General features: G+C 43.7%; 1 protein-coding gene across 1 annotated transcript in view; it reads left to right on the forward strand.

Annotated features, from left to right (window-relative positions):
- kif25 (kinesin family member 25) overlaps positions 1–18,021 on the forward strand; it is a 321,128-nt gene that overhangs the window by 89,506 nt on the left and 213,601 nt on the right. The window contains exon 5 of the mRNA XM_072265970.1: positions 14,971–15,120. Within this exon, the coding sequence (XP_072122071.1) occupies positions 14,971–15,120 (150 nt within the window). The remainder of the gene's footprint in view (positions 1–14,970; positions 15,121–18,021) is intronic.

Below are 18,021 nucleotides of genomic sequence, written 5' to 3' on the forward strand. Positions count from 1 at the left end.
TTCTGGTATCTGCCCCCACTTTTCCTTCGCTACATTGACGACTGCATTGGCGCTGCTTCCTGCACGCATGCTGAGCTCATTGACTTTATTAACTTTGCCTCCAACTTTCACCCTCCCTCAAGTTTACCTGGTCCATTTCTGACCTCCCTCCCCTTTCTTGATCTTTCTGACTCTATCTCTGGAGACAGCTTATCTACTGATGTCTACTATAAACCTACGGACTCTCACAGCTACCTGGACTATTCCTCTTCCCACCCTGTCTCTTGCAAAAATGTCACCCCCTTCTCGTAATTCCTCTGTCTCCGCTGCATCTGCTCTCAGGATAAGGCTTTTCATTCCAGGACAAAGGAGATGTCCTCCTTTTTCAGAGAAAGGGGCTTCCCTTCCTCCACCATCAACTCTGCTCTCAAATGCATCTCTCCCATTTCACGCACATCTGCTCTCACCCCATCCTCCCGCCACCCTACTAGGAATGGGGTTCCCCTTGTCCTCACCTACCACCCCACCAGCCTCTGGGTTTGACATATAATTCTCCGTAACTTCCCCCACCTCCAACAGGATCCCACCACCAAGCACATCTTTCCCTCCCCTGCCTTTCTGCTTTCCGCAGGGATCGTTCCCTACGTGACTCCCTTGTCTATTCTTCCCACCCCACCATCCCTTCCAACCAATCTCCCTCCTGGCACTTATCTTGGTAAGCGGAACAAGTGCTACGCATGCCCTTACACTTCCTCCCTCACCACCATTCAGGGCCCCAGACAGTCCTTCCAGTTGAGGCAACATTTCACCTTTGAGTCAGCTGTGGTGATATACTGCGTCTGGTGCTCCTGATACAGCCTTCTATATATTGGTGAGACCTGATGCAGGTTGGGAGACCGTTTCGATGAACACCTACGCTCTGTCTGCCAAAGAAAGCAGGATCTCTCAGTGGCCACACATTTTAATTCCACGTCCCATTCTTGTATGTCTATCCACGGCCTCCTCTACTCTCAAGATGAAGTCACACTCAGGTTGGAGGAACAACATTCCGTCTGGGTAGCCTCCAACCTGATGGCATGAACATCGACTTCTCAAACTTCTGTTAATGCCCCACCTCCCCTTCGTACCCCATCTGTTATTTATTTATTTATTATTCTCTCATTCTCTCTCTCTCTCTCTCTCTCTCTCTCTCTCTCTCTCATTCTCTCTCTCTCTCTCTCTCTCTCTCCTCTCTCCTCTCTCTCTCTCTCTCTCTCTCTCTATACTCACTATACAATGTTTTCAGTGCTTTCGTGGCTATCTCAGGGCATTCAGCCTTGACTTTGATCCAGAATGCCGGCAGAGATGTTATGTCAAACATACTTTTCAGCCCACCTTTCGAGGAGTTGATCTTCTTCCCGTGCTGACATGGATGATTCACCGGGGACATTCACAAATGGGTCACGGACCCATTCCTTTTCACGCCTTGGGTCATTTGCGGTTGGGAAGTAACGCTCGAATTCTGTCGACAGCGGAGTTAGGTGATTGCGCAGCAGCTGTGAGAAAGACGGTGCAGCCTCAGTCTCTCCCAAAATCCCAGCTAATGTTGGGAACATGTCAAATATGCCCCTGTCCACTTGCTGTCCCCATGTTCCAGTTTGGCTTGAAAGCAGACACTTTATCTGCCAACTTGAAGACAGTTGTCATTCTCCCCTGAAGTGGCAAATTGAGTTCATTGAGCAGATTGAAGATGTCATACAGATAAGCGAGTTTTGCTATCCACTCCTCGTCATTGAAGTGTTCTGCCAGTGGTGACTTTTTTCCTGAAAGAAATCTCTGCAGCTGCTCTCTTAACTCAAAAATCCTGGCCAGGGCTCTCCCCCTTGATAGCCACCTGACTCCAGTGTGTAAGAGAAGGCCTTTGTGCTCTGCATCCATTTCCTCGCAAAGCTGCTCAAACAGACGTAAGTTAAGGGCTTTTGCTTTGACGTGATTGATAACTTCAACAATGTCACTCAATACGCTGTTAAGATCAGGTGACATTTTTTGGCTAGCCAGCATTTCCCTGTGTATGACACAGTATGTAGACTGGCGTTCAGGGGCAACCTCTTTGACTCGGATAGTGAAACCAGACAGCTGTCCAGTCATAGCTGCAGCCCCATCTGTGCATATTCTGACACAGAATGACCAGTCCAGTTTGCCTGACATGTAGTCATTCAAAGACTTGAATAGTTCTGCCCCAGCTGTGTTAGTTGGCAGCAGCAGTGCACACAACATATCCTCCTGAAGATCGTCTTGAAATATATATTGCACATAAACCAGCAGCATTGCCTTGTTGTCGACATCGGTAGTCTCATCGACCTGGATAGCATACCATGGTGACTCGTTAAGCCGTTCCAACAGCTGTGTTTCAATGTCCTCTGCTATGTCATCGATTCTCCTTGAAACTGTGGTAGCTGAAAGAGAAACCTGTGCGATCTTGTTGGCTGCAGCTTCTCTCAACAGTTCATGGCACATGTCCTTAGCACCAGACAGAATCAATCCTTCACCAACAGTGAAAGGCTTCTTAGCCTTAGCAATACGGCTAGCCACTAAGTACGGCACTCTCAGAGCAGCAGCATTTGTGGAAGTGGTGGCTCTCAGCACTTGCTTCTGTCCCGCTTGCTCGTGTTTTTTCCGCTCAAAAAACTCAACGGGTTTGTCTTTAAGTGCAGGGTGCTTGGACTCAAGGTGCCGAAGCAGTTTTGAGGGCTTCATTGCTTTATTAGACAGCTTGTCTCCACATATCACACACAGGGGGCTTGGAGCATGCGAGTCACCAGTCGCAATAAAGCCATATTTTATGTACGATTCATCGTATTTTCTGTTGAAGGAAGCTTTCTTTTTTTTGCAATCTCTGCCTCAGCTGTCTCTGCATTATCATCATCGTTAGGCCTTTTATGTCCCTTACCACCTCTTCCAAAGAAACTCTCAAGCGATGTTCATTTTTTACTCATACTAGCTGATGACCTCCGGCATGGGTAATAATGACGCGTGCTTTCAAGCTCAACAGTGGGCGTGACAGGGAATGAGGAAAGGTGCAGCTGACTCATATCACCAAATCATATCGTTTCCTCGTGGCCCAGCAGCACATGCTTTGCGGCCTGGTGCCGGTCCGCGGCCCGGTGGTTGGGGACCACTGACTTAGGTGATAAAACCCAGGTAACATTCTAGTGTATCTTAGACAGGTATATGGAGGAATTTAAGGTGGGGGGTTATATGGGAGGCAGGGTTTGAGGGCTGGCACAACATTGTCGGCTGAAGGGCCTGTACTGTGCTGTTCTGTTCTATGTTCTATGTTCTTTGTTCTCTGTACTCTCTCTATTTTGTTGACATCTCTCCTGTAATTCGGTGACCAAAACTACACAATACTCCAAATTTGACCTCACCAATGCCTTGTACAATTTCAACATTACATCCCAACTCCTATACTCAATGCTCTGATTTATAAGGGCCAAAAGCTCCTATACTCAATGCTCTGATTTATAAAGACCAAAAGCTTTCTTCACCACCCTATCCACATGAGATTCCACCTTCAGGGAACTATGCAGCATTATTCCTAGATCCCTCTGTTCTACTGCATTCTTCAATGTCCTACCGTTTACCATGTATGTCCTATTTTGATTAGTCCTACCAAAATGTAGCACCTCACATTTATCAGCATTAAACTCCATCTGCCATCTTTCAGCCCACTCTTCTAACTGGCCTAAGTCTCTCTGCAAGGTTTGAAAACCTACTTCATTATCCACAACTCCACCTATCTTAGTATTATCTGCATACTTACTCATCCAATTTACTACCCCTTCATCCAGATCATTAATGTATATGACAAACAACATTGGACCCAGTACAGATCCCTGAGGCACACCACTGGTCACCAGCCTCCAATCTGACAAACAGTTATCCACCACTACTCTCCCATCCAGCCACTGCTGAATCCATTTTACTACTTCAATGTTAATACCTAACAATTGAACCTTCCTAACTAACCTTCCATGTGGAACCTTGTCAAAGGCCTTACTGAAGTCCATATAGACAACATCCATGGCTTTACCCTTGTCAACTTTCCGAGTAACCTCTTCAAAAGCTTCAATAAGATTTGTCAAACATGACCTTCCACGCACAAATCCATGTTGACTGTTCCTAATCATACCCTGTCTATCCAGATAATCTCTAAGAATACTTTCCATCAATTTACCCATCACTGACGTCAAACTCATAGGCCGATAATTGGTAGGTTTTCTCTTAGAACCATTTTTAAACAATGGAACAACGTGAGCAATACACCAATCCACCGGCACCATCTTCGTTTCTAATGTCATTTGAAATATTTCTGTCAGAGCCCCTGCTATTTCCACCCTAACTTCCCTGAAGGTCCTAGGGAATATCCTGTCAGGACCCGGAGACTTATCCAATTTTACATTTCTTAAAAGCGCCAGTACTTCATCTTCTTTAATCATCATAGTTTCCAAAACTTCCCTACCTTTTTCCCTTATCTTACACAATTCAATATCCTTCTCCTTTGTGAATATCGAAGAAAAGAAATTGTTCAGAATCTCCCCCATCTCTTTTGGCTCCACACATAGCTGTCCACTCTGATTCTCTATGGGACCAATTTTATCCCTCACTATCCTTTTGCTGTTAATATAACTGTAGGAACCCTTTGGATTTATTTTCACCTTACTTGCCAAAGCAGCCTCATATCTTCTTTTAGCTTTCCTAATTTCTTTCTTAAGATTCTTTTTACATTCTTTATATTCCTCGAGCACCTCGTTAACTCCAAGCTGCCTATATTTATTGTAGATCCATCTCTTTTTCCAAACCAAGTTTCCTATATTCCTTGAAAACCATGGCTCTCTGAAACTTTTAACCTTTCCTTTCAACCTAACAGGAACGTAAGGATTTTGTACTCTCAAAATTTCACCTTTAAATGACCTCCATTTCTCTATTATATCCTTCCCATAAAACAAATTGTCGCAATCCACTCCTTCTAAATCTTTTCGCATCTCCTCAAAGTTAGCCTTTCTCCAATCAAAAATCTCAACCCTGGGTCCAGACTTATCCTTCTCCATAATTATATTGAAACTAATAGCATTGTGATCACTGGACCCAGAGTGCTTCCCAACACAAACCTCCGACACCTGACCTATCTCATTCCCTAACAAGAGATCCAACACTGCTCCTTCTCCAGTTGGTACCTCTGTGTATTGCTACAAAAAACTATCCTGCACACATTTTACAAACTCCAAACCATCCAACCCTTTTACAGTATGGGCTTCCCAGTCTAAGTGTGGAAAATTAAAATCTCCCACAATCTCAACCTTGTGCTTACTACAAATATCTGCTATCTCCTTACAAATTTTCTCCTCCAATTCTCGTTCCCCATTAGGTGGTCTATCATACACCCCTATAAGTGTTACTACACCTTTCCCATTCCTCAATTCCACCCAAATAGCCTCCCTAGCCAAGCCCTCTAATCTATCCCGCCAGAGCACCACTATAATATTTTCTCTGAAAAGCAATGCAACACTTGTCCTTCCAATTCTGTCACACATGAAGCAATGAAATCCAGGAATATTTAGTTATCAATCACACCCCTCCTGTAACCATGTTTTACTAATAGCTACCACATACTTCCAGGTACCAATCCATGCTTTAAGCTCATCTACCTTTCTTATAATGCTCCTAGCATTAAAATAAATGCATTTAAGAGATTTTCCACCTCTTACTCTCTGTTTATTACTAACAGTGCAAACAACTTTACTATTTTCTTTTTCTTCCTTCTCCCCTACATCTGTTCCTACACTCTGGTTCCCCTCCCCCCTTGTATCTAGTTTGAATCCACTGCAGCCTCTCTAGCAAACTTACCTGTAAGAATATTTGTCCCCCTCCAGTTCAGATGTAAACCGTTCCACTGGAACAGGTTCCACCTTCCCTGGAAAACTGCCCAATTATTTATAAATCTGAAGCCCTCCCTCCTGCACCATGTCTTCAGCCACGTGTTGATCTGTGCTATGTTACTATTTCTAAACCTGCCTGCATGTGGCACTGGTAGCAATCCTGAGATTGCTAGTCTGGAGGTCCTGTCCTTTAACTTGGCGCCTAACTCCTTAAACTCGCCTTTCAGGACCTCCTCACTCTTCCTACCCACGTCATTGGTCCCTACATGGACCACGACATCCAGCTGCTCACCCTCCCTCTTGAGAATACTGAGAACTTGATCCGAGATATCGCGGACCTTGGCACTAAGGAGGCAACAGACCATCCGGGATTCTCAATCTCTTCCACAGAACCTCTTATCTGTCCCCCTAACTATCAAATCCCCTATCACTACTGCTCTCCTCTTTTTCCTCCTTCCCATCTGAGCTGAGGGTCCCGTCTCGGTGCCAGACACGCAACCACTGCAACTTGTCCCTGGTAGGTCGTCCCCAGCAACAGTATCCAAAATGATTTACTTAATATTGGTGGGAATGGCCACAGGGGTGCTCTGCTCATTCTGTCTATTCCCCTTCCCTCTCCTGACAGTCATCAAGTCACCTGACTCCTGACTGTTAGGGGTGATATCTCCCTGTAACTCCTGTGTATTTCTACCTCTGCCTCCCGAAAGATCCGAAGTTTATCCAGCTCCAGCTCCAGTTCCCTAACTCGGTTTGTCAGGGCTGCAGCTGGATGCACCTTTCACAGATGTAGTCTTCAGGGACAATTGTGCTCCCCCTGACTTCCCACATACTGCAAATGGAGCACTCAACTGCCCTAACTGATGCCTCCATTACCTACTCCTAAGGTAATTAAATTAATCCAAGGAACTTACCTGGCCGTACCTCATTTGGAGTGAAGCTGGTCCTCAGCCTCTGCTCGCCGAAGCCTCTTGAGCCAAAGCCTTCCTACTCTGTCTCCCTCTACTCCATCGCCCACTCCGTTAATCTTCTCTCTTTTAAACTCTCCCGCTGCTTCACAGTCCTACTTACACGCGCTTGAGCAGTCATGCCCTATTCAACTGCCGAAGAAATGACCAACCTTCACAATCTTCTCGCTTTTAAACACTCCCGCTGCCTCACGGTCTGACTTACACGCGCTTGAGCAGTCATGCCCTATTCAACTGCTGAAGAAATGGCTGGTGATGCTTCCATGTCTTGTCCCAAGACGTTTGTCTTTTTCAGGCTGATAGACCAATAGACAATAGACAATGGACAATAGGTGCAGGAGTAGGCCATTCAGCCCTTCGAGCCAGCACCACCATTCACTGTGATCATGGCTGATCATCCACAATCAGTACCCTTTTCCCGCCTTCTCCCCATATCCCCTCACTCCGTTATCTTTAAGTGCTCTATCTAACTCTTTTTTGAAAGAATCCAAATTCTTTGCAGGCCTGGGAGAAGCGATCCATCAATATCTGAAGGAGTTGCAGAGTGTGGGTTGTAATTGTGGGTGTCTTCTGCAAACAGCATGTTTCTAATTATAGCCCTTCTCAGAGCAAGGTGGCTCCCCATCAGTGGGGAAGCCATCACAGACAGGGGGCAAGTAGATGGAGAGATGAAACAAATAACCAATGTGAATATAGGCTCTTACACCAAAGTTGCATTTTAATGCCATGTTAGGTGCTTCATTAATTGTTAATTTACATGGTATGCAGTCAAATGAGACAGTCAGTCTGGTGCAAAATTCAAGTGAATGGTTGGCTATTTAAATGGTACAGTAGAAAATCAAACTAATTGAAATAGATTCAAAACTAGATTATTTAGCCCTTTGTGCCTAGTAGACATTCATTGAAATTATGGATTTTTTTATTTGTAGTTTTGCTGCTTTCTTGTGGTCTGTACCTTGGCCCCATATTTCTTGAAAGCTCAACCAAGCAAAAATTTAGAGATGGAGGTGTAAGAAAGTGCAGATGCTGGAATCTGGAATGGGGAAAAAAAACAAACTCAAGCAGCATCTATGGAGGAAAAGAGATAGTCAATGTTTCAGGTTAAGACCCTTCATCTGCACTTAAAGGTAGAGGGGAGAAAACCACTATAGATGTGAGGAGAAAGGGGTGTAGCAGGTGCTGGTAGGTGATGGATGGATCCAGGTGAGGAGATGTGATAGGCAGATGAAGGAGGGGAGAATGGAAGAGGTGACAGGCTGGGAGGTAAAGGGTGGAGGCAACAAAAGGGTGCAGATGATGGAATCTGATCAGAAAGGAAGGTGGAGCATGGAACCAATTAGGGAGGTGAGAAGGGGATGGGACCAGATAGAATGAGTAAGAGGGAAAAGAAGCAGGGTGATAGGGAGCTGGGTGAGGTGGTGTAAGGAGAACTGGGTAGATCAGAGAAAGAGAAAAGGGTCAGAGGGATAACAAATTACCTTTGGTTTGTAGACTGTCCAGGTGGAATATGGAGTGATATTCCTCTAGTTTGTATTTTGCCTCACACAAGGAGTACAGGAGGCTAAGAACAGGCAGAACAGTGTAGGAACAGGGAGGAGATCTAAAGACAGCCATGCAAGACAGAACTTGGGTGTTGAGTAAAACAGTTGCCTAATCTGCCCTGCGTCTATAGATTTATAGATTACTGTCTTTCTATTCTCCATTATTTCTCTATTCTCAATTCTCTAACAGGTGAGAAAATTGCAGATTTCTAACACCAATTATTTTTTGTGGAAAATACAGCTTCCTTTAACCATTTTCACATGTAGTTTGCCCTCATATTTAAGGTTGTTGGCTAAATCCACACGGTATATTTAGGCATTAACAATTATTCAAAGTGAACAAATCATAGAAACTTAAGCCTTGGCAGGTGTCCATTTGGCCCATCATGTCTGGGTGGGTAAAAATAGATTTTTCAATTGCTCCCGTTTCAAACACTTGTTCAAAATCTTCAGTTTGAGGTAGGTTACAGTTCTTCAGTCAGTCTTGAGCTCAAACATAAGGTTTAGTCCTACTTGGCAATAGATGGCAGCTTTATGATGAAGTTGAAATAACAATTGGTTGCTTTTATCCTCACTATTTTCTGGAGTCTATCTTCTTCAGTAGATTTATAAGTGTTGATAAAAAATGTTTAAATCGTTCCTGTTTAAAGACTGGATTAACCTTCAGTTTTCATCAATCATGTCATTTTGTGTGCCACAGTTCCACATTTTGCACACCACAGTTCCCACGGAGACATTGGATTGTGTAGAGGAAGAGAGTTTTAAAAAACGGAGCCGGGGCAGTCGGCATATTTTATGCACCACAGTTTCCAAGGAGATAGTGTATTGCATAGAGGGAGAGTGAAATCAAAAGGAATGAGTGGGGGTATTCAGCACGTTGCATACCACAGTTCCCGAGGAGACTGTAAAAGGGCAGGATGGGAAAGAGTTTGTTAGATGTGTTCAGGAAAGTTTCCTTAATCAGTATGTAGAAGTCCCAACTAGTGAGAGTGCGATACTAAATCTCCTATTAGGGAATGACACAGGGCAAGTGACAGAAGTTTGTGTAGGTGAACACTTTGCATCTAGTTTTGAAACGCCTTTAGTTTCAAAACAATTATGGAAAAGGATAGGTTCTTGGGTTGAGATTCTAAATTGGAGAAAGGCAAATTTTGATGGTAGCAGAAAGGATTTGGCATGTGTGGGTTGGGACAGGTTGTTCTCTGGCAAAGGTGTACTTCATAATTGAGAAACTTTCAGAAGTGAAATTTTGAGAGTACAGAGTTTGTATGTTCCTGTCAGAACCAAAGGCAAGGGTAATAGATTTAGCAAACCTCGGATTTTGTGAGATATTAAGATCTTGGTTAAGGAAAAGGAAGCAGTGCATGGCAGACTTAGGCAGGTAGGAACAAATGAGGTACTTGAGTAAAAGAAGTGCAAGAGAACACTTAAGATGGAAATCAAAAGGGCTGAAAAAAAGCATGAGGTTGCTCTAGCAGACAAGATGAAGGAGAATCCTAAGGGCTTCTACAGAGCAAAAAGATAGTCAGGAATAAAATTATTTCTCTGGCAGATCAGAGTGGTAATCTATGCATGGAGCTGAAAAATATTGGGGTGATCGTAAATGGATTTTTTATGCATCTGTATTTACTGGAGAGACAGACACAGAGTAGGGTGAAGCAGCAGCGACGTTATGGACTTTATATAGATTGCAGAGGAGGAGGTGTTTGCTGTCTTGAGGCTAATTAGGGTGGATAGCTAATGTTGTTCCGTTGTTTAAGAAAGAATAATCTAGGAAGTTGTAGGTTGGTGGTTCTGACATCAGTAGTGGAAAAGGTATTGGAAGGTGTCTAAGGGTCTGGATATGTAAGTATTTGGATAGTCAGGGACACTGATTAGGGATAGTCAACATGGCTTTGTGCATGGTAAGTCATGTCTAACCAATCTTATAGAGTTTTTCGAGGAAGTTACCAGGAAAATTGATGAAGGCAAGGCAGTGGATGTTGTCTACATGGATCTTTGAAAAGCCTTTGCTAAGGTCCCATGTGAGAGATTGGTCATAAATGTTCAGTTGGTTGTCATTCAGGATGAGGTAGTAAATTGGATTAGACATTGGCTTTTCCTGCAAAGCTAGAGAGCAGTTGTAGGTGGTTGTCTCCCTGACTGGAAGCCTCTGACAAGTGGTGTACTGCAGGGATCGGTGCTGGGTCTGTAGGTTTTGCCATCTATATCAACAATCTGAATGATTATGTGATAAACTGGATCAGCAGATTTTTGGATGACATCAACATTGGGGCTGTAGTGGAGAGCAACGAAGACTCTCAAAACTTGCAGTGTGATCTAGACAGTTCTTAACAGTTTATCTTAACAGCTCGCCTTTAGTTTCAATGACTGTTTACAAAATCAATTGGTATAGCTTCAGGTGAATTGCTTACAGAATTTTTCAGTAAAAATGGTGCTTTTCTGCTGGGGCTGAATGAATATTTGTTTGTGATACACTGATCAGAGAATTCATTCCATGGTCTTGGAAGTTTTAGTGTGATCTATCTTCCCTTTCTGAGAAAGCATTTAATGCACTGTAAGATTACACTGGTTAAATTATTGTAAAATCACAGATGCGTCCTAATGCTTTCTCACATCACATTCCCACGGATTCTCATGTGAAAATCAGTAACATTTCTCACTGCTGATCCCAAAATGATTGTCATAAAGATCTGTACGATAACTACCCTGTTCTGATGCCTGTTGCTTTTAGGAAAAAATTCAACATAATTCCTTTGTGATGAAATCAAGCAAGAAATCAAATGCATTTAAGATTTTTCTCAGACAGTATGCCAGGGAAGCAAAAGCAAAATGTTCATTAACTTTTTAAACACTACTCAGAACACTAAATAAAGACTGAAAGACACACATGATTAAGCTGAACTTGAAGATTCATGAATTTGTAATATTGCTTTAAATCCCAAATATTTTAAATATTTATAAAATGGAATACACACTCAATGGCCACTTTATGAAATACCTCTTGTACCTAATAAAGTGGCCGTTGAGTGCATGTTTGTGGTCTTCTGCTGCTGTAGCCCATCCACTTCAAGATTCGACATGTGCATTCGGAGATGTTTTTGTGCACACAAATGTTGTAATGCATGATTATTGTGTTACTGTCACCTTTTTGCCAAATTGAACCAGTCTGGCCATTCTCTTCTGACCTCTGTCATTAACAAGGCATTTTCGCCCACCGGACTACCACTCACTAGATTTTTTTTTGTTTTTCTCATCAGTCTTTGTAAACTCCAGAGACTGCTGTGCATGAAAATCCCAGGAGATCAGTAATTTCTGAGATACTCAAACCACCCTGTCTAGCACCAACAATTATTTCACAATCAAAGTCACTTTCATCACATTTCTTCCCCATTCTGATGTTTGGTCTAAGCAACAACTGAACCTCTTGACAATCTCTGCATGCTTTTATGCTTTGAGTTGTTGCTACATGGTTGGCCGATTATTATATTAGCATTAATGAGCAGATGTACAGATGTGCCTGGTAAAGTGATCACCAAGTATATTTATTTAAGACCAGATGGTCTATTAAGCATTAATGCATAGAATGCCAGCAGATCTTTTGCATTTCAAGATGTAGCTGAAAATTAGATACACTAGCTTAAATTCAATGTACTATCAGAGAATGTATACAGTATGCAACCTGAAATTCTTACTCCTCCATGAAACAGGAAAGATCCCAAAGAAGGAATGACAGAAATGTCAGAACCTCAAAGCCCCCTTCCCCCTTCCATGCACAAGCAGCAGCAAAAGCTTCAACATTCCCCCTCCCCTCCCCCACTTGCTCCAGCAAAAGCACAGTTCCCTGCCCTCCACCATGCAAGCAATTAGCAAGAGACCATGATCTAGAGTCCATCAAAAAACTACAGTCCATCCCAATTTGGTATCTCAGACAGGCTCGTTCTTGCAACAAACGCGAACGGGAGATCAGCAGCTTGCTGTTTCAATGTTACAATCTTCTGTGTTGTTTCTCTGAGTCCCTCAACTTTAGGACTGACGGGCCTCACCATCAAAAATGATAGATAGAGAGGATCGCTCCAGTGGACGGGCCTTCTTCCGACAGCAGTGCACACCGCCTGCTGTCTTGAAGTTTCAGAATCCTGCAGCGCTTCAGTCGGCACCACTGGTGAGGAACAGGGAATTCCATCAGGCAGCACCCTGAACATGCACGTCTTCCAGGTTGTACCCGGAGATATTGAAAAGCCAGGCTGCATGGCGAGTCCAAGAACCCATTCGCAGAGAACCGTAGTTTGAGCTGCAGATGTAGATCATGGACTCCAACAGGACCCTGGTCATCTGGAAAAGACAAAAGAGATATAAATGAAGAAGAATAAGCTGTTTTGCAGATGAACTAGATGAAATCACGTTGGTCTGCAAAAACCTCTGGCGCCATCTTCTTTTTGCCTGAATTCATTTGATTTCCATGGATTAAGTTGGGAGACAGTTGCAAACTACATAGTTTTTGGGAATGAAAGCAATCTCTGACAATAATCAGGTTTCCACGTTAAAGTACACCAAGGTGTTCCTAATATTATGGACTGAACATAGCTAATCTTAATAGTCTGGCCTACATAACTCCCATAAAATTTGAGCCAGTGTTTCAAGGATAAAGACTACAAATATGTTAAGCTGTTGAAGTGAAAGAAATAAGTGCGGTTTTCCAATCTTAATATTTAGTTCTATCTGATGCATTGGTTTATAGTTGAGTGCCTTAAACGTTCAGCTTAGGAACAACGTAACACCACTAAAAGCGAGTATTTTTCTCTATAAGTGATCTTTTAATGTTTAAAGAAAGAAAGATTAATTTTATTTGTCACATTTACAATGAAATAGACAGCAAAATGTGTCATTTTGCATCAAACCAATTCAGTGAAGATTGTGCTGGAGACAACAAACAAGTTTTGCCATGTTTCTCGTGCCAGTGTTGCATGCCCACAGCTTACCAACCCTAACCCTAATTATAGGTGTTTGGAATATAGAAGGGAATTGGAGCACCTGAAGGAAATTGACATGGTCACAGGGAGAATGAACAAATTCCTTACAGACAGTTGCAGGAATTGAACCCCGATTAGTAATCACTCGCGCTGTAAAACGATTGTGCTAACTGCTATTATAAAGTATGTTTACCACTATTCAAGATATGTTAGTTACTGTATATTGTTTTTGAGGATTGGAATTGAACTAGGCATAGTTTTCTGCCTGGTAGCTGAACCTCTTTCCTGTCCTAAGAGAAATTTTCAAGTTAGCTGTCAAAAGCCTCGAAGAGTAGAGAAATAGTACACCTTAAAAATGCTGGAGGAACTCAGCAGGACAGGCAACATCTATGGAAAAAAGTACAGTCGATGTTTTGGGCCTAGACCCTTTGGCAGGACTGAAGAAAAAAAGCTGAGGAGTAGATTTGAAAAGTGAGGGGAGGGGAGAGAGAAATGCCAACTGATAGGTGAAACTTGCAAGAGGAGGGTTGAAGCAAAGAGCTAGGAGGTTGATTGGTGAAAGAGGCAGAAGGTCATGGAAGAAAGAGGAAAGGTGGGGGGGGGGGTGGGGAGGAGCACCAGAGGGAGGTGATGGGTGGGCAAGGAGATAACATGAGAAAGGGACAAGGGGATGGGAAATGGTGAGTGGGTGGGGGGTGTTGGAGACATTACTGGAAGTTTGAGAAATTGATGTTCATGCCATCAGGTTGGAGGCTACCCAAATGGAATATAAAGTGTTGTTCCTCCAACCTAAGTGTGGTCTTATTCCGACAGTGGAGGAGGCCATGGATAGACATGTCGGAATGAGAATGGGAAGTGGAATTAAAATGGGTGGCCACTGGGAGATCCCGCTTATTCTAGCAGACGGAGCGTAGATGTTCGGCGAGGCGGTCTCCCAATCTACGTTGGGTCTCACCATTGTACAAGAGGCCACACTGGGAGTACTGAACACAGTATATGACCCCAACAGATTCACAGGTGAAGTGTTGCCTCACCTGGACGGACTGTTTGGGGCCCTGAATGAGGGAGGATTGATTTCTCAAACTTCCAGTAAATGCCTCCACCAATTTCCATCCCCCATCCGCTTGTCCTTCTCTCAAGTTATCTCTTTGCCCACCCATCGCCTCTCTCTAGTGCTACCCCCCACCCACTTTCTTCTTTCTTCCATGGCCTTCTGTCTCTTTCACCAATCAACTTCCTAGCTCTTTGCTTCATTCCTCCCTCTGCAAATTTCAACTATCACCTGGTGTTTTTCTCTCTCCTCCTTCCCCCACTTTTCAAATCTACTCCTCAGCTTTTCTTCTCTAGTTCTGCGGAAGGGTTTTGGCCCAAAACGTCGACTGTACATTCTTCCATAGATGCTGCCTGGCCTGTTGAGTTCTTCCAGCATTTTGTTGCTCGGATTTCCAGCATCTGCAGACTTTCTCTCGTTTGTAAATTGTATTCCTTGTTATTTTAGCTGTTTGTGATGTGACAGGTGAAGTAATTAAGAATGAAACATAATAAGTATTTTTAAAAGACCTAAAACTCCTTATAATCTGTTACTGTATTCCAGGTACAATGTATGCATCATGGCTTATGGTCAGTCGGGCAGTGGTAAGACATATACTATGCTAGGGCCACATTCTGAAGAAAACTTTACATTTTCCACTGAGCCAAAGGTAGATGAAGGAATTGTCCCAAAAGCTGCAAGAGAATTATACAGGTATAAAGTGCTTTTATCGCCTACTAGAGTTTGTTTGATTTTGGAGCCAAAGGTCTGTGAAACTGCTTGGAGAGGGTGATGGGTTTTTGAAATGGCCTGCCAGCATAATGAGTCATAGTCATACAGCATAGAAACAGGACCTTTAGCTCAACTCTTCCATGCTGTGCGGCCCAACAAGCTCATCTCATTTGCCCGTGTTTAGCCCATTACCCTCTCAACCTCTCCAATCCATATACTTCTCTAGATAACTTTTAAATGTTGCAAATGTGCTCCCTCAACTGCTATTTCACTTTCTAGGACTCTCATCCCATGTTCCCATTATTATTTATTTACTTATTTATTATTATTATTTGGTGTTTGTACTTGCAGTGCCTGTGTGACCCTCAGCCTTGGCCAGCACGTGTTTGTCTAGGGGAAGACAACTTCTGACCCTGCCAAACTGAGAAATCTCGTTTGTGTGGGTGCTGCGTGATGTGTTGCCCAGTTACAAATACGCACCGCAAAATATCAGACAGTACACCACATGCAATTAACTGATTGAACTTTATAAATCTTAATCTGAATATAGGGTTAGTAATGAAAGTAAAAAGAAAAAGGGCCCATTTTAAGCGATGTCAAAAGTGCACATTGGAGCTCACAAAACGGCCATTCATCAGCCATCGACCTCCTCTGAGCGTCACCGACCTTCGGACCCTCGCTCTCGGTCCACTCCGTCCGGTGGTCTACCAGCTCTCTCCATACGCATCTTCCTTCTTCTCCTCTCACCGATCAAAGATCGCGAAAATCTCTCTTCCAGACTCACAAGAAAGAACAACAGCATTCCAAACCTCGTTATCTCTAGTCATAACACAAACATTGCTGCTACTGAGAAACCATTAGATTATCTGTGAAACCTTACAGCATGTTACACTCTCCCGCCCCCCCACCAAATTTAGTCATGTCCTCATGACGTTGAGATAATTCGCCAACTCTTCCTACAAAACACAAAGCTCAATCCAGGTATAAAAGACAGTGACATAGTTCCCCAACACTGCAGGGGTCACACTCTGTTCCCCTGGTGCTACGTAGGCCAACCTATCTGGTGGTCTCCTAATTCTCTGAGACCTCCGCACCCCATCATCCAACTCTTCAGGTTCCTGCGCTACTGGGGGTACTTCTCTGCCTGATGAGGCATCCCCCGATCTATCACTTGAGGCCACCTGAAATTCAGAGCCCTCTGTCCTGTGATCAAACACTGCTTCCTCCCCTGCAGAGTCCTGCTGCAACTCAGGCTGCCTACAGATAGCCCCCCGCCCCCCCCCCCCCACTTCACCTGTCTCAATGGGAGAAGGGCCGGAGTCTCATCCTCAATCAATGGGGGTTTAGCGAAAGGCAGCATATACCACACATCCAGGTCCTCATCCTCTGAATCAGTATTCCTCTCGGGAGGGGGCTGGCCTAACCTTGCCTTTTGGGAGCCCGGTAGTCACCCGCATTTCCGAAGAGTCCTTTTACTAGGTGTAGGCTCCAAGTCAGGCTCTGGGTCTATCTGCACCTGTTGACCCAGGGGCAACAGGTGGTTGTCATGCTGGACCAACAGATGCAAAGACAAAAGTACCACAAAAACACTAACACACGTAATTCTTTTTCAAACCTTTATTCTTTACTCATAGCATGCTATGGGGGAAGTTACAGACTGATCTCCCAAAAGAGCCAGTCCAGACACTGCCCCTGAATTACACAGTTCTCCACAATTTATAACATTGATCAGGTAGCAGGAAATCTTACTATTACAAGTTTAGGTAATATTAGAATCATTTCAATCACATGCTAAGATACAATTAGATGTAAAATAATCATTGGTCAGTTAGTTATAATTATTTTAAGCCAAAGCTAGCCCATCTGTTCCTTATTCGGACCCTTCCTCTTTTCTCCAGAATATTCTAGCCCCTACACTATACTTCCCATATTTAGCTATACCTTGAGCTGCTTCTGCAAGATCAGATAGTTCCTTATTTGAACTTTTGCCTCTCTTTAGAGAACAATGACTAGTACGTCATCGGTTGCTGAGTAAAGCTTCTTTTTGACTGTCCAAAACAGTAAGCTAAGGCGCACCCAAGGTGATTGACCATTGTTCTTAGTCTATACCCCTACTTACCTACCCCATCACCCCATCACAGGTTTCACCTGGAAAACTGGTAAGTTTGGCATCTGACTCTCCACTACATAGGGCATAGCCGCCCAGCAGTCAGCCAACTTATGCTTTCCAGGTAGCCCCAAATTCCTTATGAGGACTCTTTCTCCCGGCTGGAGTTGGAAGAACCTCATCTTTTGTTGATACCTCCTCTTATTCCTTTGATTCTGCTTGGCAGCCGTAACCCCAGCTAATTCATAAGCCCTTTTCAGCTCTCTTCTTAGGTCAGACACATACTTCAGATATGTCTTCGGTGGCAAGTCACCCTCATCAGTCCCAAAACAAAGGTCAATAGGCAACCTCGCCTTGCGCCCAAACATCAAATAATATGGCAAGTGGCCAGGTGCTTCATTTTGGGTATAGTTGTAACTGTGAAATAGATGCCCAATATGTTGACTCCACTTGCTCTTCTTGCTGATCTCCAGGGTCCCAAGCATGTCCAGCAAGGTCAGATTAAACCTCTTTGGCTGGGGATCACCCTGCGGGTGATAGGGCATGGTCCTCGACTTCTCAACCCCAAGCATGCCCAGAAACTCGTGGATGATCCTGCTCTTGAAATCCCGTCCCTGATCACTATGTATTCGCCTCGAGAGGCCATAATAAACAAAATACTTCTCCCATAACACTTTTGCCACCATAGACGCCCTCTGGTACTTGGTAGGAAAAGCCTGAGCATATCTGGTGTAGTGGTGCGTGATGACTAAGACATTCGCCGTGTTGCTGGCATC

This window comes from Mobula birostris, chromosome 8, assembly GCF_030028105.1.
Source record: "Mobula birostris isolate sMobBir1 chromosome 8, sMobBir1.hap1, whole genome shotgun sequence".
Classification (NCBI taxonomy): domain Eukaryota; kingdom Metazoa; phylum Chordata; class Chondrichthyes; order Myliobatiformes; family Myliobatidae; genus Mobula; species Mobula birostris.